Source organism: Canis aureus, chromosome 26 (genome assembly GCF_053574225.1).
Source record: "Canis aureus isolate CA01 chromosome 26, VMU_Caureus_v.1.0, whole genome shotgun sequence".
In the NCBI taxonomy this organism is placed as follows: domain Eukaryota; kingdom Metazoa; phylum Chordata; class Mammalia; order Carnivora; family Canidae; genus Canis; species Canis aureus.
The window spans coordinates 42537780-42562756 of NC_135636.1; the positions used below are offsets into that span (position 1 = coordinate 42537780).

The 24977-nt window shown below is 53.2% G+C and overlaps 1 protein-coding gene across 7 annotated transcripts in view; it reads right to left on the minus strand.

The window, feature by feature from the left end:
- The window catches only part of RIPOR3 (RIPOR family member 3), a 75662-nt gene that overhangs the window by 28996 nt on the left and 21689 nt on the right, over positions 1–24977 (minus strand). For all 7 annotated transcript variants that reach the window (XM_077873562.1, XM_077873563.1, XM_077873561.1 and 4 more), the window contains one exon: positions 1172–1291. In XM_077873562.1, the coding sequence (XP_077729688.1) occupies positions 1172–1281 (110 nt within the window). In that variant the 5' untranslated portion in view covers positions 1282–1291. The remainder of the gene's footprint in view (positions 1–1171; positions 1292–24977) is intronic.

The following is a 24977-nucleotide window of genomic DNA, read 5'->3' on the forward strand; positions in this document are numbered from 1 at the left end:
ACGCTCAAGGGTTTCAGCCCTGAGATGCCACTCCTCCCAGGCACATACTGGAACTGAGCCACCGGGAGCCGAGTGGGCGAGCCGGGAGAGCCTGACCTCAGGGGCCAGGCATCCCTGGGCGTCGAACATGTAGCTATTAAACCCCAGGGAAGAGCCAGAGGAGGGCCCAGGGCGGTTAAGCAGCAATTGGCCAGGAAAACAGGAGTGAGAAGAGGGAAGAGGCCTGGAGGGGAGAGAGGTCAATGTGGAAAAGCAGAGGATTTCAAAAGGAGGCCGGCCAGCCAGATCCCAGGGGGCCACTCGTTAGGCCACAGAGGGGACTGCATTATATTCTAGGTGGATGCCAATCTCTGGAGGAGATTTGGTTGTTGACTGACTCACTGACCAACGGTGCGGGGTCCTGCTGGGCTGGGAGTCCTGCTTATCTCCCACATTCACTGACACCAGCAGATGTGTGGGCCCCTGAGGGTGCCCGAGGGACCACCCCAGCCCCCAGGCCTGCCAGCGGGCAGCAACCCCCCAGGCTTGCCCGGTGCCTGGCAGGAAGCCCAGGACCAGGCAGTGGCCCCCCAGGAACCGAAACTCGCAGCAGCCATGAACCGGTGTCTAGAGGCCCCGCACTGACCCCAGGCCCATCTCTGCAGAGGCTGCTCCTCCTCCTTTGAAAACTTCCCCCAAGCACCTACCGCGTGCCGGCTGCTTGCCATGTGTCACCTCACTGTACTCTCATGACCGCTCTGTGGGGGAGGGACACTCATGATCCCCATTTCACAGATGAGGAAACCGAGACTCAGGAGTGAAGTCACTGGCCCAGGTCGCGGAGCTGGGATAGGTGGCCCCACGTCCCAGTTGTGTCAAACAGGAAAAACATTCCATCCTAACCCCACCCCCGGGAGACCAGGTTCCAGTTCTGAACCAGTCCTGCTGTGTGACCCAGGCTGAGCAGCTCCACCTCTCTGCGCCTGCTTTCTGATCTGCCGGTGGGCCTGATGCACTTAGGCGGATCGGACTTCCAGGACCAACTGAGATGATCCCAGTGGGTCCCCAAGAAGTTACAGGATGCCCCCTGTGCCAGGTGTCACACATGTGCACACACGCCATGCCGGGCCCGAGACTCGGCATGAGAGTGAGCTTCGGGGTCCCGGGCCCCCTCCCCCGGGGCAGAACTTACGCGATCCTCCGGCTCTGTGCGCTGCTGAAGCCCGCGAAGGAGGCGCTCCGGCCCACGACCCCCACGGCCCCCGCGTCCCCGGAGGACAGGAACCGCAGCCTCACAGACATGGCCAGTCACCTAGACGGGGAGAGGACGGGAGGGTCAGCCTCGTGCCGCCACCTGGTGAGCGCAGACGGCGGCCCGCACCCCCCGCCCCCAACCACGGCCCCCAGAGGCCTCACGAGAGCTGCAGAGAGGGGGTGACTGTCCTGTCCCCAGCTGACAGATGAGAAAACTGAGGCTCACTGAGGTTAGGGACCCTGCGGGGGGCTGGTGGCAGGGGCAAGATTCGAACCCAGGTCTCTACTCTGCGCTCAGGTTCTTAATGCCGGAGCAATGCTGAGCCCTCCAGCAGGGGGGAGTCAGCTCCTCCCGAAACCAGACCTGCTGACCTCCTCTCGGCCGGTAACCCTCCTCTCCCTCCACAAACCCTCAGTGAGCGCTGTGTGCCAAACGCGACGCTGTGGACACGCACTGGGCAAGACAGGCAAAGTCCCTCCAGGGCTCCCAGTCTGGCGGGGAGGCTGATGAGCTACCGGTTACAGTAGGAAGTCTCTAGTGAAGAGACAGGGGAGCCCAGGGGCTACCCGACCTCGCCATGGAGGAGGTGACCAAGTGCAGACAACAAAAGGCTGAGGAGGGGAGGGAAGGGTAAAGGCAGAGGGAACAGCACAGGCAAAGGCCTGGGAGTGCAGAGGACATGGTGTCATCCGGAAACAGAAAGCAGTGCCGTGGGTGGGGGCGTGACCCCCGGCGGGGCTGGAGAGGCCCGCAGAGTGCAGGTCATGGGGAGGCCTCGGTAACCCCAGGAAAGGGTTTGGCCTTGCCGTTGGGCCAGGGTGACTGGGAGCCATGAGAAGGTTTTGAGCGGGGGCTGACAAAGCCCAACCCACATGAGGCCAGGCTGCTGGCATCCCAGGGCTCCAGAATCCCCGGCTCCATCGCCCGGTCTCTGCCCCAGGCTGCAGTGAGGCCAGCCTAGAACCCTGACTGTCTTTTCTTTTTTCCAAACCACCTCTAGATTGGAAAAATGCCACCACATCCCTTGGGAATATGGCCCAATGTCTTCCAGCACCAACAAGCGGAAGATTCTCCGTATCTAACCTAAATCTCTGCAGCTACAGTTTCATCCTTTGCTCCTCAGCCGGGTGGAGGCAGTGCAAGGATGCCAGGGACCCCACTGCCCAAGCCTCACCTGCAAAAGCTCCACTGCGCCAGCTCCCTCGTCTCCCTGCGGGGTAAGGCCCCTGCGTTCCCACATCCCTTCTCTGGCCGGCTGAGTCCAGTGTCCACACCTTTGCTCACACCGGGGCCTCCCCCAGCCCCCACCCCGGGAATCCCCCACCCCGGGAATAACAATCTCTTTCGAGCCACGTCTATCCAGTGTCCCATCCTGCATTTTTCATGTGGCCAGCCCCTGCCATAGGCTCCTGAGCCCCCCTGGCGGATCTGTGTGGCCCCCACAAACCTTCTTTTTCCCCCATTCACCCCCCACCCACCCCACGTGTGCTACAGGTTCAAAATCCCAGTGGTGCCTCTCACTGGCTCTGGGCCTCAGTGGTCACATCTGCAAAATGGAAAGTCAGAAAAGGACCAAGGAGACAAGGTACTGAGGACACATAATGCAAGGTGGACACTCGGAAAGAGTTGGTTGTCTCTGTGCAATTGGCTGATGGAAGCTCCAGCCCTGGACGGAGGGGTGCAGGGGGTGAGGCTCTGGCGAGCGTTTGCTGAGCCCCCACTGTGTGGCAAGCCCCAGCACCAGGGTCCACGAACACCAGCCCTGCTGGGAGTATTATGAGGGCTCCTTATGTAGCCGGCCATGCCCAAAATGCCTTGTGGAACGTATCTTATTAAATCTACACACCGGCTGAGGCAGAGGAGCTATCGCTGACCTGCCCTGACAGAGGAGGAACTGAGGGGACAGGACTGGCCTGGAAACAACAGAGACACGTACGGAAGTGGAGTGCGATGGATTGCCGACGCCAGCGCTTCTTCCTACGCGTGGTCAGGCATCCCTGCTCTAGGCGAGGCCCCAGCCCCACGAGGAGGTCCCCACTGTCCCCACCTGTGCTGGGCTGCTGCCAGCCCGGACCAGCGCACAAGCATCTGTTGTTACGTTCTCTGAAATTTTGGTAGCTTGAAATCAGCCACAATAGGAATATTTGCACCCTGGATGTTGTCAAATGCTGCAAGCTTGGGTTTGGGTTTTTTTTTTTTTTTTTTTTCTCTGCAGGTTGTTAAACATTTATCAGCACAGCATTGCCCCACCACTGTCAGTACCTGCTCAGGGTGGCACTGGGAACCTTCTCAGACTCCTGAAGGCCCCCAGCCGAGCTGGGCAGGGGAACTGACCAGGGGAGGGGTGGGCAGGGAGGCAGATCTGCAAGGTCACTGGTTGGGACCAGTACTCTGGCCCCGAGCTGGGAGCCGGGAGCTGGGGGCTGGGGGGCTGGGGGGCTGGAACGCCCTTCCCTTACCCCCCCCGCCCCCCGCCGTTACAGTGGACTGTGAATGCTGACTTCTCAGTCTCCCCCACTAGATGGAGAGCGACTTGCAGGCGGGGCTGGAGTGTTCCCTGGTGCTGGGAAGATTCACGGCCCATCCTTACGGGTCCAGAGAACAAGGCCTGACAGGCTGGGCTGCTGCCCCCACTGTACCAGGCCGTGCAGCCCATGGTGCCAGATAAGTGGAAAAATAAGGATAAGGATAAGAATTTCCACTAAGTGCTAGACTCCAAGGCAGGGGCTGACAAACATTTTCTGTAAAGGACCAGATACTAAAGTTTTTGGCTTTGCAGGCCATAGACTCTTTGTCACAGAAGAGCACATTTAACTCTCTTGTTAGAGCAAAAGCAGCCACAGGCACCATGTAAGTGATGAGCATGGCTCTGTTCTCATGCAACGGTACTTACAACAGCCGCAGCTCTTACTAAGCGACCCCTGGGTGGCCAACACTACCTCTGACCCCTGGCAGCCAGTGGTCCTCCTGCCGCCTGCTCTAAGGGCTTAAAATCTCATTTACTTCCCCCCCAGATTATATGAAGTAAGTACTCTTAATATCCCCCATCTGCAGATAAAGAAATCGAGGCTCAGAACGGAGAGGAAAGGACTCGGCCAAGGTCACATAGGTAAGGAGATGCCAGAGCTGGGATCTGGACCTGGGCGTGACAGGCCATAAAAGCCTGGCTACTTCGTGCTAGGTTGCCCCTGCTCCCCCATCCCGGAGGGGGCTGTGCAGCAGACATGCTCCTACGCATGAGCCCGACCCATGGGTTGGGCTGAAGGGCAGACAAGGGGGCCCCAGAATGGAAGCAGGTCATGAAAGGGACCTGCAAGCTACAAACATAGCATCGGGGGTGGCCAAGAAAAATCAAGCCCCATCTCCTGCAGGCTTCAGGTTGTGGGAACCCAAGTCCCTGTGGGCCTTTTGGGATGAGCACCAGCTCCTAATCAGCTCAGCTGCCCCCCAAGTGGGGCCAGCAGCCCTCCCCCCAGGGCTAATCCTGGTGTTTGCCCAGGTGGCCAGCTGCAATCTTGCCCAGCTGGGTTTCTGGCTGCAAAAGCATTTCCCTTCTGGTGGACTGCGGGTGGGGTGGCCGGGCTGAGACCCCTGGAATCGCAGGAGCCTTTGGTGGGTAGCTCCTGACAAGCCCCCACGAGTGCTGGTCACATCCGACTAAGGCTGATATCCCTAATGTTTAATCATTGACACACAGGCGCCCTGACCACTCAGAACAGACCCCGCTCCTCCCGCTCCCCACGCTGTGGCTGGCCTTAACCCTTTAGCCACTAGATGGTGGGCAGGTCGGAGAAGTCCCCGGGGAGGGACACTCAGAGGCTCAGGGCAGCTCTGGGCAGCCGGCCCGCTCAGGGCATGAGAGACAAGCCGGAGACCTCGCTGGGCCCTGGGCAGGGGAGAGAGGCACGGAAGCCGTGCAGGTGCCAAACCTTTGACGGCAGACGGGACTGCCTCTTCCCCCGCGTCCCTCGCTGCCTCTCTCCGGCCCGGCGCCTGGGCACGCTCCTGGACGGATGGCCTGGACACAGCTGGGACGCAGCTGGGCAGGACAGCCGGAGGCGCTTCTCACACGGCCAGCTGCTCCCCGACCCTGGAACCCCGGCCGGCGTCCTGGGCCTCCACCCCGAGGCGGCGGGCCTGGAGGAGCCTGAGCCCACTCGCTAAATCTGTCCAGCTCACTGCTGCCCAGAGCCGCCCGCCGGCCCGGGGAACCTACAATTTCACCTCATTTGGAGGTGATGCTTCTAAATTTAACAGCGTGGGCTCTCAGGGCTGGGTGGCTTTTATGCCTGAGTCCCTCACTTAGGGCTCTTTTATATCCGCTCAGATGCCAGGCAGGGCTTAGTTTGCTTATAGGAGTTTCCAAAATAGACCCTTTGGTTTAGCACGAAAGGAAATGGCAAAATAGCCCAGGATGAGGAATGTTGAGTTTATACCTAAGAGGGACGGACGACCGGAGGAGGGAACCAGTCTGGGGACCAGCCAGTCTGCGCCAGATGGGAGGCCGTCTCCCTCATTTCACCGGTGAGCACGCCCAGGGCCCAGGGTGGCCACCTGACGTGCCCGGGTGGCCCAGAGGAGCATGCAAGGGCCAGAGGAATCCATGCTCCTCCCCCTGCCAGCTCGTCCCCAGCCACCCTGGCCGTGCCCTCTCTGTCCCTGGCATGCTCTTCCCGCAAGCCTCCCATGAGGCTCCCTCTCAGCCTTTAGGTCCCAGCAGAAAGGTCACCTCCTCAGAGAAGCCCTCCCTGGCGCCCCTGGCTACGGCGGCCTCATTCCTCACCCTGTTTCAAGTGCTTCAGACAACTCGTCACCATCCCAAATTGTCATGTCGGTCTGCTCAGTAGCTGCGTGGCCCTCCTGTGAGTCCCAGCTCCACGGGGTGGGGACCTCTGGGTCCTGCTCACAGCTGTGTGTCTAGGACCTCACCAAGTAGGGCTCCCCCCCCCCCCCCGTAAGTACTGGTTCAGAAGTCACTGCCTGAGTAAATTGAAGGACAATTGAAGGACGTCTCTTCAGAACTGTGTCCCGGATTCCTTCACTTGATCACTTGATCTGTTCCTTCAACGCACATGTGTTGAGTGCCTACTGAATGCAGGCACCGGGCATGTGGCTGTGAACTAGTCCGGGGGGGAGACAGGGATGAGGACATGAGATAAAGAGGCTGGACCATGATGGGGAGCTGACAAGGACCCCAACCCCAGCCAAGGGGGAGTGACAGGGGAGACCCCCTGGGAAAGCGGTACGTTGAAGTCTAAAGGAGGAGAAGGAATTGGCAGAGAGAGGTGGGATGGAAGAGTGTGCCAGGTGGTAGGAACAGCATGTACGAAGGCTCAGAGGCAAGAGATAGGATCCGTTTGATGAACTTAGTTCGGTGTATGTGGCTGGAGCATCGAGGGTCCCTGAAGGGCTAGGTGGGGACCCCACTTCATGGGAGTAGGGGCTTAAGCTGCATCCAGGGAGACACAGGCAGGCCAGGCCTCCAGCACCCTCTGGGTGGGGAGTTGATTCACTTACTCAGTTTGCCCTGCACATCTGGCCGGACAACGCCGCTGTGCCTGAGGAGACAATGACCGAGTGTCTACCGCAGGCCAGGCCTCTGAACGTGGCACCTCCATCCAGGGGCTGGGAGCAGTCCCACGGGGGAGGCCTCTGCCCCTTGGGCCCAAGGTCCGTGTCTCCTGGGCCAGCACACAGCACCACCCTTGGGGAGGCTCGGACACCCCATATGGCCCCCACCGGCCTGCCCGGTCTCTGCCCTCTGCAGTCGACCCCTGACCCACCCACCCCTTGCTTCCCCCACAGACAAGACCCAGGCATTTGATAGTCCCTGAGAGGGAAAGGCCCACAGCCAACCCGCAGAGGCCAGAGGCCGTGTTAGCCCGGACGCCTGCCAGCTTGGGCTCCCTTCCTTCTGCTGAGCCCAGTGGGCCCTGCTCCTGCCGGGTGCTTTCAGACGCCTCTCTCCCTGCTCACGTCTCCTGGGCCAGGAAAACATGCCCGGGGCCGGGAGGGGGGGGCAGGGGGGTGTCTACGTGTGATCGTGAATCAGTTCCCTCCCTCTGAGCCTCTGTCTCCCTGTCCGTCAAGTGGGGGGGCCGGGCTAGAACTCAGGCTCCCCCAGCGCAGGCCACTCGGGGCCGAGGGAGGAATATGGGGCATCACTCGCTTGCCGTAGTCCTCCCTCTTCCTATCCTGTCCTCCCCAGCAATCTGCCACTGGTCACCCCCCTGTTGAGCCCAGCGCGGAGCTGGCCGCAGGCACAGGGTGATGGACAGGCCAAGGGAGAGGCTCAGATTTAATCAGGTGTTTTGGTGAATTTCTTTTGAGGTAACCTTCTATTTAGAGCAAACTGACTTCTGTATGATATACTGTTTTGGTTTTTTTAAATAATAGTGTATTTACATGAAGAGTAATGGATTTGCAGGACACTTGGTTTAAGTAGAGCAGATAGGAACCCAGCTTCTTGGCAGCTCACATTTCTGGGTCCCTGCGTGGAAGTGGGACTAGGAGCCGGGGGGGGGGGGGGCAGGGACCGCAGGCGTGTCTCTACTGATGGTCCTGTGGAAAGCCCGATGTGCAGACAGCACTGGTTTCTCATGTAAGAGAAGCAGCAGCAACTCCTTGGGGCGCCCTAACTGTCCCCCCAGAGCTCATTGTCCCAGGGCTGCAAGGTAAATGGAAACTCCCCTTAAAAAAAATTAAAAAAATATTTTATTTATTCATGAGAGACAGAGAGAGAGAGGCAGAGACACAGGCAGAGGGAGAAGCAGGCTCCATGCGGGGAGCCCGATGAGGGACTCCATCCCAGGACCCCGGGATCACGCCCTGAGCCAAAGGCAGACGCTCAACCACTGAGCCACCCAGGTGTCCCAAGTGGAAACTTCCTGATGGCTCAGGACCAGGCATGGGAGTCAGGACCCAGAATCCAAGAGGATCCCTTCCCTCAGTTTATCACACAGTCCGCAGCATCCCCATGAGCTTCCTGCCCAGGGCAGCCGGGCTCCAGCTCCAGCCCAGAGGCTCAAAGGGACCAGTCACCTGGTCCTGGGTGGACAGGTAGGCCGCCTCCTGGGGCTGCTTCACAGCGCACCTGTGACCATCTCACAAATGAAAGCCCCAGGTGAGGCCACAGACGGGCAAGTGCAAGGGAAAGGTTCAGTAGCCCAGATGCCTCAGCCACTCGGACGAATCGTATGTGGCCGTAAGAATTGGGAATATGGGGACGCCTGGGTGGCTCAGCGATTGAGCACCTGCCTTCAGCTCAGGGTGTGATACTAGAGTCCTGGGATCAAGTCCTGTGTCGGGCTCCTGCAGGGAGCCTACTTCTCCCTCTGCCTATGTCTCTGCCTCCCTCTCTGTGTCTCTCATGAATAAATAAGTTAAATCTTAAAAGAAAAAAAAGAAAGAAAGAATTGGGAGTATGATTTTGAGGAATAATGGCTTGAGAAAATAGAAGATGTTCAACGTAAGACGCTGAGCCAAGAGCCAAGATGTAAACGATACACAACACCGTCTCGGTTTTCTTTTTGAAACGATACCTTACCCATGTTCCACAGTGGACATGCATGCCCTCATAATTAGGGGAAAAAATGTTACTTTAAAGAAAACCGAAAGCGTGGTTACTCTGTCCTTGGTCGCATAGTAATGAAGCTGCAGGGCTGACTGCTTATCCTCTGACCTAGAGAATGTTGCTTTTCAGGATGAGCCTGGGGTCATAGGAGAAACTTTCCTCTTAAAAAAAAAAAAAAAAAAAAAAAAGATAGAAAAAGGAAAGAAAAACAAACTCTGTTTAAAGGCCCACAAATATTATCTCCGCTCCCAGCTAACTCCACTGGGCTTTTACGAGGTAGAGATGACTCATGAATTTCTGTGAAATATCCAGAGGGTGTTTTGATTTAAATGGCCCCCTCACTGCTCCCATCACCACGTACATGCTCCCATCCCATGCTCCCGTCACCAGGTGGGCCGGGGTCACCTGGAAAAGACAGCAACTTTGGGGGTGAAGGAGCTTCCTGGGGCCTCGGTGGGGGTGGGGGTGTGCGTGGAGCTAGAGGCGCATGGCTGGGAAAGAGCCTGGATGCAAGATGACAGAGAGGGGACGACAAAAGCTGACCCTCTGGGGGCAAGAGGGGCAGCTGAATCCCCTCTCGAATGCTGCCTCCACACTGGTCAGTGGCCGTAGGGCAGCTATAGAAAGAGGCTGGCCGGGGGACACCTGGTGGCTCAGTGGTTTGGCACCTGCCTTTGGCCCAGGGCCTGATTGTAGAGACCCGAGATCGGGTCCCACGTCGGGCTCCCCGCGTGGAGCCTGCTTCCCCCTCTGCCTGTGTGTGTCTCTGCCTCTCTCTCTCTCTGTGTCTCTCATAAATAAAATCTTAGGAAGAAAGAAAAGAAAGAAAGAAAGAAAGAAAGAAAGAAAGAAAGAAAGAAAGAAAGAAAGAAAGAAAGAAAGAAAGAAAGAAAGAAAGAAGAAAGAAAGAAAGAAAGAAAGAAAGAAAGAAAGAAAGAAAGAAAGAAAGAAAGAAAGAAAGAAAGAAAAAGGAAGGAAGGAAGGAAGAAAGAAAGAAGAAGAAAGAAGAAAGAAAGAAAGAAAGAAAGAAAGAAAGAAAGAAAGAAAGAAAGAAAGAAAGAAAGAAAGAAAGAAAGAGGGATCCCTGGGTGGCGCAGCGGTTTGGCGCCTGCCTTTGGCTCAGGGCGCGATCCTGGAGACCCGGGATCGAATCCCACGTCAGGCTCCCGGTGCATGGAGCCTGCTTCTCTCTCTGCCTGTGTCTCTGCCTCTCTCTCTCTCTCTCTCTGAGTGTGACTATCGTAAATAAATAAATTAAAAAAAAGAAAAGAAAAGAAAAGAAAAGAAAAGAAAGAAAGAAAGAAAGAAAGAAAGAAAGAAAGAAAGAAAGAAAGAAAGAAAGAGGCTGGCTGGGAGGGCTGGAGATGGAGGGGTGCTGGAGACAGACCCCTCCTGGCACTGACCTTATTGGCAGGTCGGGGTGAGGCCAAGCAGTGGTCACTGTTCTTGGCCAAGCGCCTCTGTGTGATGTCAAAAACTCGAAAGCAGCAATATCGCTGGTGAGAACCAAGGTCCTGTTGTGAGAATTAACTCATTTCATTCCTGGTACCCAGGAAGTCTGGCCTCAGACTGCACTCTGGGCCCGCTGAGCGGCACCCCCTTACTGTATCCTGGACACTGGGCTGAGAGCTGGACATGCAGCATCTCCCCACAACACCCCTCTGAGGCGGGTGCTGTTGCCACCCCTGTTTTACAGGCTGGGAAACTGAGGCTTGGAGAGCCGAAGTGGTTAGAACCAGCACGTTGCAGCGTCACATCATCGATGATTCACTTGCAAACACGTGTGTGTCCCCCCCCCCCCAGGTGGGGGACATTACATCCACGTCCTAGGGGTGACAAAGCAACACATGTGGGACCCTAACCAGAAGCCCTCACTCCGGAATGGGTATGGGAGGGACTCAGGCTCGGCTCCATTGACACTTGGGGCCACATCATTCTTTGCCACGGGGGTTGTCCTGTGTACGTCTCGCCACCTGATACCAGGAACACTGCCCTGTCCAGTGGTGACAACCGAGCGTGTCTGCAGACACTGTCACGTGTTGTTCCCCGGGAGGTGGAAACCCCTCCAGTGGGAACCACCGGGTTAGAGGCAGCGCTTCGGCTCTGCTCTCGAGGACTGGCGAGTGAGCAGTGTGGGTGTTAAAGGTCATTCTTACGGCTGTGGGTAATGGTGTGAAGGCACCGTATTCCCCTGGCTACAAAAATTTAAGCCTTTCCACGCCCACATGAGTAGGGTGTGGGAATCTGGGGGGGGGGGGGCAGCAGCCCGATATCATCAGAAGAGGCCCTGGGGCTGCAGCTCCCATTGGGCCTCTACCACCCTCTCCCCACATGCGTGCACCTGCACACTCACTCCAGGAAGGTGAGCAGCAGCTTGCATTTGGAGAAGAGCTTGGTGGCCTCCTCGGGGTGTTTGCTGCACCGTCACAACTCTGTGTGACACCCGCCTTCTTTGCCACCCTCATCGGCAGCGAAGAGAGACCCAAAGCCAACCTACTCGTTTTAACCAAAAGAGCCTGACCATTGGGTGAACACACACTGGTTTGGGGCCACTCAACAGAGGCAGGATTCGAATCCAAACCCGAGGGCCACCCCCTGGACCATCCCCTCCCCACTGAGAGAACTACCCGAATTCTCCATAATCAGGGACACAGAGCGTCCCCCCCCGCTCACCCACACAGCCTGAGAGGAGAGCAGCCTCCCCTAGGCCTAACCCGCCAGGGGCCTGAGCAAGAATGCCACTCTCCACTGCTGCCTCCAGAAGAGGCTGTCGGCACAGGGCACGGGGGCTTGGGCACGGGCCCCACGCAAATGGTTGGATTACTTTTAAAATCAGGAGAAAAGAAATGAACTTTTAGGTTAAACAGAATGCTTTATTATATGATATTGTGTATGTGTTATTATTTATATATCAATAGCATGTATTTTATTATATAATTTATCCATCCTTATACCAATTCAGCCGTAACGTACACTATTTAATTATTTCTTAGGAAGGAAGAGTCCTGCAAAGGCCAAGGTGCTGGGAGCTCAAGAAAGTCAGCAGGGGCCCTGCCCTTTGCCCTCTGCTGGCGCTCCCTTGAATCTGTCTGCCTCCAGAACAATCCGTGCCACCTCTCACCCACAGACGCCCTCTCCAGCTCCTTCCCCACCCACACCTTTCCTATTCTGATTGAGCAAACCTATCTGGCCTCCCCCCACCCCCCGCCCCATTCAACCTCCCCTCTCCCCGTGCCAGCCTAGCTTGGCCTGAATACACTCTTGACCCTCACCAAAATGTTGCACTTTGTCCTGTTCTGGCCTTAGGATGGAGAAGTTCAAACCCAGGCAGCCTGGCTTCCCTGTCAGCCTCTTCACCGCAGGCCTTCGCTGCCAGGTTTCTGGAATCTGCTGTCACTGAGCCTTCGAGCCACCCCTGCCCCTGGTCTCCCACTGAGCGCTGCTTAGATTCACCTCTTCTGGGAGGGTTGGATCCCTTCCTCCACCCACCTCACTCTGTGCTGTTCTATGGGGCGTGGGCAAGTGGGCTTGTTCGCCCTCCGTTTCCTGGGTCCTCATGAGCTCGACAGTATTTCTGTAGGTCCATTATCTTTAGAAGCTCCTCTTCTGGGACAACCAGTTCATATTCTTTTGTCCTAACTACCTAGCTTTTTCTCAGTGACTTCTAGTTTAGTCCCAGCCCCTCACTCACCTTATAAATTGTCCTAAATGATGTGTGCGTGTGTGTGTGTGTAACAGGAACTTCAAGTATTTATGTGACCAGATCTGCCAAAATTGTCCTATGTTTTAAGAGTTTGGAACCTGCTTTCGCCACCTCTAAGATTAAGTTTCTGCTCTGACCAGTGAAGTCCAGCTCCCTGGGTGAGAATTTCATCTTCCCGTCCAGGCTGTAAAGTCCCCAAAAGTATCTCCCTCTTCCACAGGGGGCCTCGGCCAAGAGATTTCACTGTCTGCTCTGCTGCTCAGAAACACCCTGAATCTGTCCCCTCCTTTGCATCCCCTGCCCCCAGAGTCAAGCCCCCATCACCTCTCTGGTCTTCACTGGCCTCTCTGCCTCCACCTGGTCCTCTGCCCCAATCTGAAGACCAGAATGAGCTTTTAAAAGCATCCAACAGGTTTCTGACACCCCTCCCCAGGCTTGCAGCTTCTGGACGCCCCTAGAACTAAAATCTCACCCCCTGAAACTGTCCCCGGAAGGCTCTAGAGAAGCACCCGCCTGCAGAGAGGCCCTATCTAGGGGTGTCTCAGGAGGGAACCCAGACCAGGATGGTCAAAAGTTCCCAATCCACTGCCTAAAAAGGCAAGAGCTCCTCTTGTGCCCCTTTCCAACCTGAAAAAATTAATCACAACTGGGTCTTGTCCTAGTGAGGGCAGGGGGTGGGTGGGATGGGGCAGGGGCGGACTCCCAGAGTCTTCACACTATCCATCCTATTTCCACACATTTGCACCCAGCCTGTAAGGCAGGCAGGAAGAGGGGGTCAGACCCTCATCCTGTTTACAGCTGAAGTGCTGTGACTCAGAGAGGGCAAGTGGTTTTTCCACACTCACACAGCCAGGATGGGAGTGGGTAGGGGGCGAGCGGGAGGGAAATACAGGCATTCAGACATATTTTGAGCACTTGAGTAGTGAAAGGTGAGGCGACAGGCGGAACAGGGACCTGACTGGAGGACCCTGGGCAGGCGACGGGCTAGGGCTGTAACTGGGGAGCCCAGTGGGTATTAATATTTCAAGCCCACCCACCGCAGGTGCTCAAGAGCCTTCCTGTCCACAACCCAGGGTTGCCCAGCGTGGCCCCCGTGTCTGGATGAGGATCCGTGACCCAGTGGTGCGGGGTCAGCCTCCTGGAACGCCCGAGATCCCCTGCCAGCAGGCCCTGGGACTCCCGCCTTGGCACGTGGGCCGGTTGATGAGGATTGTTTGCTGATGGAGGCTGTTTACAGCACCGGAAACGGTCAAGGGTTCACCCAGAGATGAGCCATCTGGTCATCCCAAGGTAAACAGTTTACAAGGGACAAACCAAGCCAGGCTGCTGTTTCGGTTTTTCTTTAAACCATATGATGTGCCATTTCCTTTCCCTCCTGGTGCCAACTGCAGAGATGGAGGCTGTCCCGGGCACCCTGACCCCAGCTCCTGTGCCATCCTGGGGGCGGAGGAGGGGGAGCATGGGGGACGAGGCAGGAAAAGTCAGTTTTTCACAACTTTTCTTGCCCCATCCTCAGGACTGAGTGATCCTCTGCCAGATGGTTAACTCACATTGTACGGAGAGTGGATTTCCTCCCCAAGGAACAGCTTTATTTCCTAGAACCTAATGCCTTGAATTTCCAGACTCTTCAGCCTGAAATCCATTTCCTTTTGGAAGAAGACCCCCTACTGGTCTCCCCAGGTATTGCAGCCCTGCTCTAGCAGCCACTACAAATGCCCACACGGAAGGCAGTCAGAGGCTCCGTTCTGGATGTTCACAGTGAAGCCAGTGGATTCCCAGGCATGCAGGATATGTGTGTGGCTTAACGGCCTGAAATAAACAGTTTGTGCTGGAATTGCAATTCTGGAGTTTCCAAAAAGTGTTGCAAAACACTCCAGGCAGACTCCGGAGTTTGTGTACTACAAGCTGTTTATCAATTAATTCCTTCTTTGCCAAACATTCTTACTCGGCCTACTGGGAGATGAGCTTGGTGGGAATGTATCTCTGATTTTGTAATGAAAATCACCAGGGAAAGAGGGTTCACTTTGCAGAGGCTCATGTTACGGAAGATGTGGCTGGAACAGGTGGTTCCTATAAGGACGAGGCTAGTACCAAGTTCCGAGCTCATGTAATAAGGAAGGGGACATCTGGGGACTAGGACATGGGGACTCTGCAGTGATCTGGGAGCTGCACATCTGCAGATTCACGGGGAAGGTGAGGAGTGTAAGCCTTGAGGTCAAAAAAAAAAAAAAAAAGAAAAGAAAAGAAAAAAGAAAACACCAAAAACAAGTTCAAGTCCAGACTTTGCCTCTTCCTAACTCTGTGACTTAGATGAGTCACTTAATCTTCTGAGCCTCAATTTCTCCATCTGTAAAATAGGGATCATTGACGTTACCCTCCGTGACTCACTTTACAGTCGCAAGAAGGTGGCTTTTTTCTCTTTGTTGAAAAAACCTACCCATAATGTATAGCTTTGTTAACTGCTTTGTGCCCCCAGCGTTAGAGACCTGAGGAAGTGTATCAGCTTTCTGTGGCTGATGTAACAAAATACCATACATTGGGTGGCTGAAAGCAACAGAAATGTCTTGTCTTACACTTCTAGAAGCTAGAAGTCCAGCATCAAGGTGTCAGCAGGGCCAGATCCCCTCTAAAAGCTTTAGGAAAGGGTCTCTCCTTGCCTCTCCTGGCTTCCGGGGGTGGCTGACAGTCCTCCGTGCCTCTGGGCTGGCAGTTGCCCCTCTCCAGTCTCTGACTCTGGGGTCACGCGGCCTCCTCCCCTCTGCCTTCACAAGGTGTTGCTCCCAGGACTGGGACCCACCCTAGTGACCTCATCTTGATTTGATTACATCTGCAAAGGCCCTATTTCCAAATAAGGTCACAGTCACAGGTACAAGGGGATAGGAGATCTTTTGGGGGGACACGATTCAGCCCATCACGGGTAGAACACATTTTGTTTCACTCAGCAGCTTATGAATATGTCAAGGTGGGCCCCAAGCACTGGCAGGTGGGCGGGAGAGAAGACATTAGTTCCGTACAAGAAAGCGCTAAAATGTGCTTGCTGATGATTGACAGCTGGACAGAGGGAGGGCTTTGGGGGATGGGAGGGGACAACACAGGAAATTCTCCAGGCAATGAAATTTTAGGATGGGGATTCTTTGTTGTTGTTAAAGGGTTTATTTATTTGAGATAGAGAAAGCATGAGAGGTGTGGGGGAGAGAGGGAGAGGGAGAAGCAAGATTCTATCCAGGACCCTGAGATCATGACCTGAGCCGAAGGCAGATGCTTAACCTACTGAGCCACCCAGGTGCCCCTAGGATGGGGAATCTTAAATTTACTTCCAAGTATACCCCCCCGGTTGCCCATTACCCCAAATTCTGTACTCTCTCTCTTCCTGATGGCACCCCGTTTTCCTCGAGGACTTAGTCTTTGCCCATCTGCTGTAGGTCTGCGGGGCCCGGCCCAGGAGCCCCACAGCCCCCTCAGCAAGGACAAGCACGAGAGCCATGCCAGGCTAAGCAGACACAGCCTACCAGGAAAAGGAACCTGGGGGGCAGGAGGACAGGAGATAGAACATGCTGGATCTTGTTCATCCTGGCTCAGTGGGGCCCCAAAGGGAATGTCTGCCGTGAGCCCACCTTGGGTTCTGGAGCTGTTGGTTTGGGTCCATTTCCAGGCCTCCCTTCTGGGAGACCCCCTCTGCTCCAATAAGCCAGATTCTTTTACATGGGCTCACAGCAGATATCTCTAGAGTCTACCTCCCAGTAGGCTTGTGTCAGCAATACTTTAGGAAAAATGAAAGAATTGGAGCAGCATCCAGCACGGGATAAAAAGAAAAAAGACAGCAATTTTAGAAGAGCAGAGAATTAAAAAAAAAAAAATTAATGTGTCAGCACAGAGCTATCTAGAAGAAATGTTAAAACCTTGAAGAGATCGTGGGGGCCATGGTCCTGGGTTTCTAACTGGAGTCTCAGGCCTTGGTTTAAATATTAAAGGGGGGGGTACCCCATGGGAAGTCTAGAAGATATAGGCATGGGGCGCTGACACTTGGAGCATTCGAATGCCTGGCGCCCACGGACACAGGACAATGGTGATGGCTACCTGACACATTGCCCCCTGGAGCTGGGGCCCCTCGCTTTTGGCCAGCGCATCACAGCCTCAGCCAAACTGCCTCCCCCGCTGCGAGGCTGGGCCACTGCCAAGCTGGGCCCTTCCTGCACACATGCTGTTTTGATTCTGCACCCTTCAGGCTTTATTGGTTTTTCCTGCTAAATGAGGTGAGGTTCGCCCAGCCCAGTGGCAATTCCTATAAAAGCCAGAGTTTCGATGACCCAGTGTGGCAAGTTTACAGGGAAGCACTCCCTGAAGGCTGGGCTGGTTGGAAATAATGCTTCACCCCTTCCAAGGATGGTGATGAAGTCTGAGGATCCTAATGGGAGGCAGGGATACTGTGGGCGCCAGGAGCCCTGGGCTGGGGGTCAGGACTTCAGCCCTCGCTGGGCTAGGTAGGCGTTCTCCTCTCTCTCATGGGCAAAATGGGGATGAAGCACATACCTCACAGCATTGCTGCTGGGCTCCAATGGGATTACAGATGTAGAGTCAGTCTGAAAACCACGAAGCTCTACCAAATGAGAGGAGGTACCAATATTACTGTAGCTATTGTGATCACTGTTATTAGAACTGAAGATCTTCCATGGCAGGTGGAAAATGAAGATGACCCCCAGTGACCTCTGACCTTGCAGAGTCCTTTCTCCTTTGAGTGTGGATGGAACCTGTGACTATAATGGGATGTGCCTCCAGTGATTGTGTCACCTTCTAAGGCAGAAGGGAGGCTATCTTGGATGGGCCTGGCCTTATCAGGTGAGCCCTTAAACAAGATTGATTCTTCCAGTCAAAAGAGCTTTAAAGTAGAAGAAGGATTCCGCGTGAGGGAGAGTCTCCCTTGCTGGCTTTGAAGATGGGGGTGGGTGGGAGTGGGGTGGGAGGTGTGTGGCAAGGAATACCAAGGCCTCTAGGAGCTGAGAGGGGTCCTAGCTGGCAGCTAGTAAGGAAGCAGGGACCTCAGTCCTAGAGCTACATGGAACCAAATGACACCCACAAGAGTGATCTTGAAAGTGGATCTGTCCCCAGACCCTCTGGACGAGAAGTCAGCCTGAATGATGTTTTGAATCCAGCCTTGTAAGTGCCCTCAGCAGAGGCCACAGCCACGCCCTCTTCTGCCCTCTAGAACTGCGAGCTCATACATGGGGATTGTGTTAAGCTGCTGGGTTGTGGCGATCTGTTACACAGCACGAGAAAACCAACATGCTCCGTCAAGGAACCTTAAAATGGAAAGCTCCCAGGGTGCCCAGTGGTGGGAGACAAGGTTCAGATCCTGACGGTACAGCTCACGGGCTGTGTGATGTTGGCCGCACTACCTCCCTCGCCTCCCAGAACCTGTTCCCCCATCTGTAAAACGGGGATGGAAATTAAATGTGCATCAAGCATCGGAGCAGGGTATGTCATAAGGGCACGGAGTAAATGCTCAAGAAACACGATCTGTGGGACGTGTTCACGATTACAAATCAGCTGATAGCTAACAACAGTGCACCTGTGGTCTTCAGAGCCACACAGGACATGGGAATGAGCCCTGACCCAGTGTCCTGGGAGTTACAGGGCCCTTGGGGAATCAGGACCCTGAAAGCCACAACTTTGGACACACAGTAGGTGATGCTGCACAATATCCTTGGCGGATACAGAGAGCCGTAGTGTCGTTCCCTCCTCAAGATCCCCTTTGCACTGGCTTTTCTGAGGAGGAATTCTGCTGCTCAGCCTCAGTCTCATTCTGTCCAAGGGAAGCCCGAGGCCAAGGCCTTATCTTTGGAAGAGGCTGACCCTGGACCCAGAGAGGACAGGGGTGGGGGAGGTCCAGTCTCCCAGTTCTATTGCTAGCAGGTGCCCTCGCCAACCCCACTACACCCCCAAACTCTCCCAGACTCTGAGTCCCACAGCCCCACCGACTGCTCCTGTGGTTCTCCCCCAAACTCAGCGCAGTCCCAAGCCAGGGCCACCCACCCACACGCCCAGATTAAATCAGTCCTCCCGCCTCTCTGTTCCCTTGGACCCCGGTTTGGCAACGCCCGGCAGTGGAGACCATACATTTCTAATTAAATGCCACTAGACTGCTTTCCCAGCAAATCAAATTCACAACAAGATGCCCTTTCACCCCCACTCGGATGACCATGACCTAAGCCACGGACAACAAGCACCAGCGAGGATGTGGAGATTGGAGCCTCGGCCACCGCCGGTGGGGATGTAGCAGGTGCAGCCACCTTGGAAGACAGTTTGGCCATCCCTCTAGTGTGGAGCACAGAGTTACAAGTTGGCTGGGCAATTCCACTCCTCGACATACACCAGGGAGAAATGAAAACATCTGTCCACACAAGACCTGCACGCAAGTGCTCATAGCAGCGTTACTCTCCACGGCCAAGAAGCCAAAACTACCCAAACGTTCATCAGCCGACGAGGGGATAATGAAACGTGGTGTATCCATACGACGGGATATTAGTCAGTCATGTAAGGAAATGAAGCAGTCATCTATGTCGCACTATAGATGAATCTTGAAAACATGATGCTGAGTGAAAGAAGCCAGACACAGAAGGCCATATATTATATGATTCCATTTCTATGGAATGTCCAGAATAGGCAAATCCATAGAGACAGAACATAGATTAGTGGCTGCCAGAGGCTGGGAGCAGAGGATTGGGGGGCAGGTGACTGCTAATGAGGACAGGGTTTTGTGGGGGGGGAGCAGCAGAAGTGTTCTGGAATTATGTATGTATGTATGTTCTGGAATTAGATGGTAGTGATGGTTGCACAACTTTGTGAATAGGCTTAACTGTACACTTTAAAAGTGTGAATTTTAGGGGGACCTGAGTGGCTCAGTAGGTTAAACATCTGCCTTCGGCTCAGGCTGTGATCCCAGAACTGTATGGGGCTCCCTGCTCTGTGGGGTATCTGCTTCTCCCTCTCCCTCTGCCCCTCCCCGCTGCTCATGTTCTCTCTAAGTAAATAAATAAAATCTTTAAAAATAATTTAAAAAATAAAAATGTGAATTTTATGGCATATTGGTTATATCTGCATTTAAAAAAATAGGTTGATAAAAGTTTTGATGGCTTCTCGCAGGCTGCATGACCTTGCGCAGGTGACTTGGCCTGAGCCCTGAAGGTCCCCATCTGTAGAATGGGACCCTAACAACAGCGCTACCTCGCAGCTCTGCTGAGGTTACATGAGAAGATACAAGAAAGCAGTGCCCCAACGAAGGGAAGCTTTAGAACTTGTGTTAGGATTAGTCACTGGACTAGCATAAATTTGGGGTGGTTTCCCAAGGTTCCCTCGTCCAGCGACTCTGCTCCCTTATTATTCACATGCCACCTGATGTTCCCACTGTTCCCTATAACACCCTGCATGTCCTTCATGGGCAGGTGCAGGCTTGCCCTTGCCTTCAGCCGTGTCCCCAGCAGCGCCTCTCCTGGGCCCCCTGCTCTGATCCACCCTAGCGACGGGGAGCGCCGTCCTCTTCCAGGGGCCCCTAAAGGGAGTCACTGGTGGCAGGCTGAGTCCCACCCAAAAGGTTTCTTTTTTTTTTTTTTAATTTTTATTTATTTATGATAGTCACACAGAGAGAGAGAGAGAGGCGGAGACACAGGCAGAGGGAGAAGGCAGGCTCCATGCACCAGGAGCCCGACGTGGGATTCAATCCCGGATCTCCAGGATCGCACCCTGGGCCAAAGGCAGGCGCTAAACCACTGTGCCACCCAGGGATCCCCCACCCAAAAGGTTTCTTTTTCTTTTTTTTCACCCAAAAGGTTTCTTTTCTCGAGCCGGGCTCTGAGCAACATGAGGAGGATCAGGTCTTATTTTCATGTGTGAAGTGCATCCCAAACTTCACTCATTTATCGCCTTCCCAACTTCCCCACGTCCCCACACTGGAGTACCACCTGTGTTACAAGTTACTGGATGCTTTTCTGTAAATCAACTCGCTTATCAAAAAAAATAAGCATATATATATTTTTAAAGTTTTAATTTATTTATTTGACAGAGAGGGAGAGAGAGCACAAGCAGGAGGGGCGGCAGGCAGAGGGAGAAGGAGAAGTGGGCCCCGAGCTGAGCTGGGAGCCCAACATGGGGCTTGATCCCAGGATCGTGGGATCATGACTTGAGCTGAAAGCAGATGCTTAACCAGCATCTCCACCCTGGTGCCCCCCAAATAAGCATATTTTGGAAGGACAATGTTATCACTACTGTAAACAAAAAGCCAGCATCATTCTCCATCAGTAAGAATGTAACCAACTGGGAGATATTCGCACTGAACGCACAGCCATGTCCAAGTGCAGGTAGGCACGTTGCCTGCAAAGCCTGTTCTTTCGAGGTGGGGGAGATTAGTATTCTTAGCGAGGCATTAAAGACCATGCTAACAACAACAAAGACTTTCTCCTTGGCATAATCGGGACTGAGAGGTCATTGAAAGAGGACTTACGTGATCCGTGAGTCATTGTTATTAACGCCTGCCCCTCCTGAATCATCCTCCCTCCTCTCCTGCAGCCTGTGGACTAAAATATCACCTCCTTATGAGGCTTTTCCTGGCCCCTCATCCAAGAGGCACCAGCCCTGCCCCCCACCATTTTCCCAATTCCCTGTCTCTGTTTTATCTTTCTTTTTAGCTTTTACATCCTATTCACTACATCTTCCTTGTCTTCTGTTCCCCCAGCTAGAACGCATGCCCTAACGGACCAGCTCTCCCCAGGGTAAATACCTACTGAATGAATGGGTGCAGAGATGACAATGGGTTCTGTGCCTCCAGAGACTTCATACTGTCTTACGCTAGCTTCGTACCAAATCTTGACCCTTGGGAGGCAGCCCTACAAACGATTGTTGAGTGTGCAACTGAGTGAATGAATGAAGTTTTGCCTGGGTAGTGAAGCTCCCAGTTTTGTTTTGTTTTTTTGTTTTGTTTTGTTTGTTTGTTTTTTGAGATAACTCAGGCTTCTCCATGTGTCTATGTTTCTGAAGGCTCTGATACTAAATTCTTCCTGCAGACTGTCTCCAGGACCGAAAGAACGGAGCCTTTGCCAAGAAAAGGGGCTGAATTCTCAGGCCTCCAGTCGAGAGCAAATAGAGCTGGTTTCCCAGGATAACCAAGTTAGGGACCCTCAGAAGTTGTGGGAGCTCAGGAGGCGTGGGGAGAGCATCCTCCAGAGACAAACTCCTTCTTGCCCTCCCTGGCCAGCACCCCTGGCGCACTGCCGCGTGGGAGAAGCCAGCCAGACACGCAGGCAGGCCCGCTGCAGTCACTAAATGATCCTAAGTACATCAAGATGGGCGCCCTGACGCCAGCCACTCTGAGCGGGTCTGGAATGAATTGGAGGGTTGTTAAGATCGCCGACTTAAGCCTCTTCTCACAGGAAAAATATTTATTTCACTGAGCTCTGCTTTTTTGGAAAGCTGTGCCTGTAACCGTCCACATCGATCTAGCAGAGTTTTGGCTACTGCTGGCTTTGTCTCCCCTCCTGTGTTGGGCCCTGCGTGTGTGTGTGTGTGTGTGTGTGTGTGTGTGTCCATGATCATTAAGCAATCAGCCAAAAGACACAGCCAGGACACTCTGCTCTTCTTCAACTGGAAAAAAAATGGACGCAAACTGAGTTCGTGGCATGAGACACAAGACATGCATGTTTTATCATCAAAGATGCCTGTTTGCAAGACGCAACTGCTTTTTTCTTTCTTTTTAAATCGAACATGCTCTTTTTTTTCCTCTGGCTTAGAGAAAAAATACAGACCAATTCGAGGAGGAGAATAGGTATTCCCATCCTTCCGAGGTGCCACAATCAGCCTTTAGTGCAATATTTCCCATTGCTTTTCTACTCTTAGAGCTGAGGGCCTGGATTTGAATCCCAGGTCTGCCACTTGCTGGCTCTGCAAACTGGAGAGCCATGGGGCCTCTGTTTTCTCTTTCTAAGATGGAGTAATAATAGACCTTTAAGTTGTTAGGAGGAATAAGTGAGCGAGAATAGATACAGAGCTTAGCAGAGTTTCTGGCACATAGTAAATGATCCATAAATGGTACCTATTTTATAGGAGGAATTTGTACATTATTACACATCTCACTATACCCCAACTGCACTGACAAATGTTACTTTTTAGTCATTGCTAATTTGTCATCCCATTCTTTAATTTGCGTTAAAAAAAAATTTCACCCACTATTTTCCTAACATTTTATTAGCTACACTGTTGAATGTTTACTGTATGCCAAGCACGGGCTAAGGGTCTCCATAAAATATTTTCTTCTCACTTCTGGTTTATACCCAGACTTGAACAGATATTTATACACCCATGTTCACACCAGCATTACTCACAATAGCCCAAAGGTGGAGCAACCCAAGTGTCCATCAACAGATGAACAGATAAACAAAATGTGGTCTATCTGCACAATGGAATACTGTTCTGCCTTAAAAAGGAAGGGAGTTCTGATACAGGCTACAACATGAATAAACCTTGAGGCCATAATGCAAAGTGAAATAGGCCCGTCATAAAAGGACACATGCTGTATGATTCCTCCTGTATGGGGTCCCTAGAGCAGTCAAAGTCATAGAGACAGAAAATAGGATGGCGGCGGAGGGGGGGGGGGGGCGCCTGGGTGGTTCAGTCAGTTAGGTGTCTGTGACTCTTGGTTTCGGCTCAAGTTGTGATCTCAGGGTCATGAGATCAAGCCTCTTGTCAGGTTCAGCGCTCAGCAGGGAGCGTGCTTGAGATTCTCTCTCTCCCTCTCCTCTGCCCCTTCCCCTGCTCGCACGCCTGTGCTCGCCCGCATGTGTGCACAAGTGCACGCGCCCTCTCTCTCTCTTATAAATCAATCAAGCAATCAATCTTAAAAAAAGAAAGAAAGTAGAAAGGTGGGAGCCAGGGAGGGGGATTGAGGAGTTAGTGGTAAATGGGGACAGAGTTTCCGTTGGGGGAGATGACAAAGTTCTGGAGGTGGATGGTGGTGATGGTTGCACAGCAACGTGAATGTGCCGAATGCCACAGAACCATACACTTAAAAACACATAATGTGGTGAATTTTACGTTATGTATATTTTACCAGAACAAAAAAGTCTTGGTCAATCTACTTAAGGTAGATGTTTTTATTAACCACCGCCCCCCACACCTCCATTCTTTAAAAGATAATGAAACAAAGGCTCAGAGAGGTCAAACGCATTCCCAGAGTTACACGGCTTAGAAGCAGTAGAGACAGGCCTAGGTGCCAGGGCTTACTCTCCAAGCCCACGTTGTGCTGTAAGAATTCTGTGGAGTCAGAAGGAAACCAACCCAAGGCAACATGGCAGGCAGAGTTAGCAGCGCCAAACTGGCCCTCAAGGTTCAGAGTTCAGTTCTAAATTTGTTCTCTGACCTTCTTGTGGGTGCTAAATTTGGCCAAACAAGTTCTTCCAGCTTAATCGATGACGTGAGTGCATTGTTTTGAAGATCAAACCTCTTTCCTGGTATGAAAATAATAAAATCATGCAGATTTGTTTGAAGAAGCCACCTTGCCGCCTGTCGGCAGCCCTCGGAGAGTAACCCTGGACTCGCTGAGAGTGGAGACACATAGCAGAGCCTGAGTAACAATGTCTCCTCCTGAATGAACCAAAAACGGAGCCTCAGGAAATAGCGAGGCAAAAAAAAATGCTAACCAGAACCAAATTTTAAGTTTTCCTGAAGTTATTAATTAAGAACAAAATAACACTCTTCGGATAGCCTCCAGTCCAGGGAGGAATTTGCAAGGGTTGTCCCCACTTCTCTGGGAGGTTTCGGGCTGCCTGGTCCATGACCCCTTGTCAGATACCCTGCCTCTATTGAGGTGGAACAGACATGTGATCCTTGTGGTCTGGCCGACGATATCTGAACAAGCGTTGGACACTGGACCCTGGAGAGAACATTCACTCACTGGCCAGAAACAAGACTTCTGGTGCTTGACTCAAAAGGATGAATCTGGACATCAGATTCCCTCCCACAGGAATATGAACCAAGAGACAATGGAAAAGCATTCCAGTTGGAACAGATACTTGAGCTGAAAGACTGTGGATATTTGGGGTTGGGGTGGCCATTCCAGGGGCATAAGCACACAGATGTATGTAGAAAAGGGGCAGGTGCTATGGCACTCTGGATCCCAGTGAAAGCACTGAGTGGCTGGATCAAACTTTATCTGAAACCCACCCTACCACTGACTTTTCCATTACATGAGCCAAAAAAAATCTTTCTTCAAATTACTTTTGTTAGGTTTTCTGTTTTTTTATTTTTTAATGACCAAAAGGAACAGCTCTATAACCTCCTAACATGTCCCATTTTTACCTGAAACCGTCAGAGTTAGATGTGCGACATAGAACCCAACAGACCACACCAAAGTAGGCAGAAGCGCTTTGGCAGAGTTTAGGATTCAAAGCAGTGTCCCCGTGCATCCCAAGTGACGCAAGTTCCCC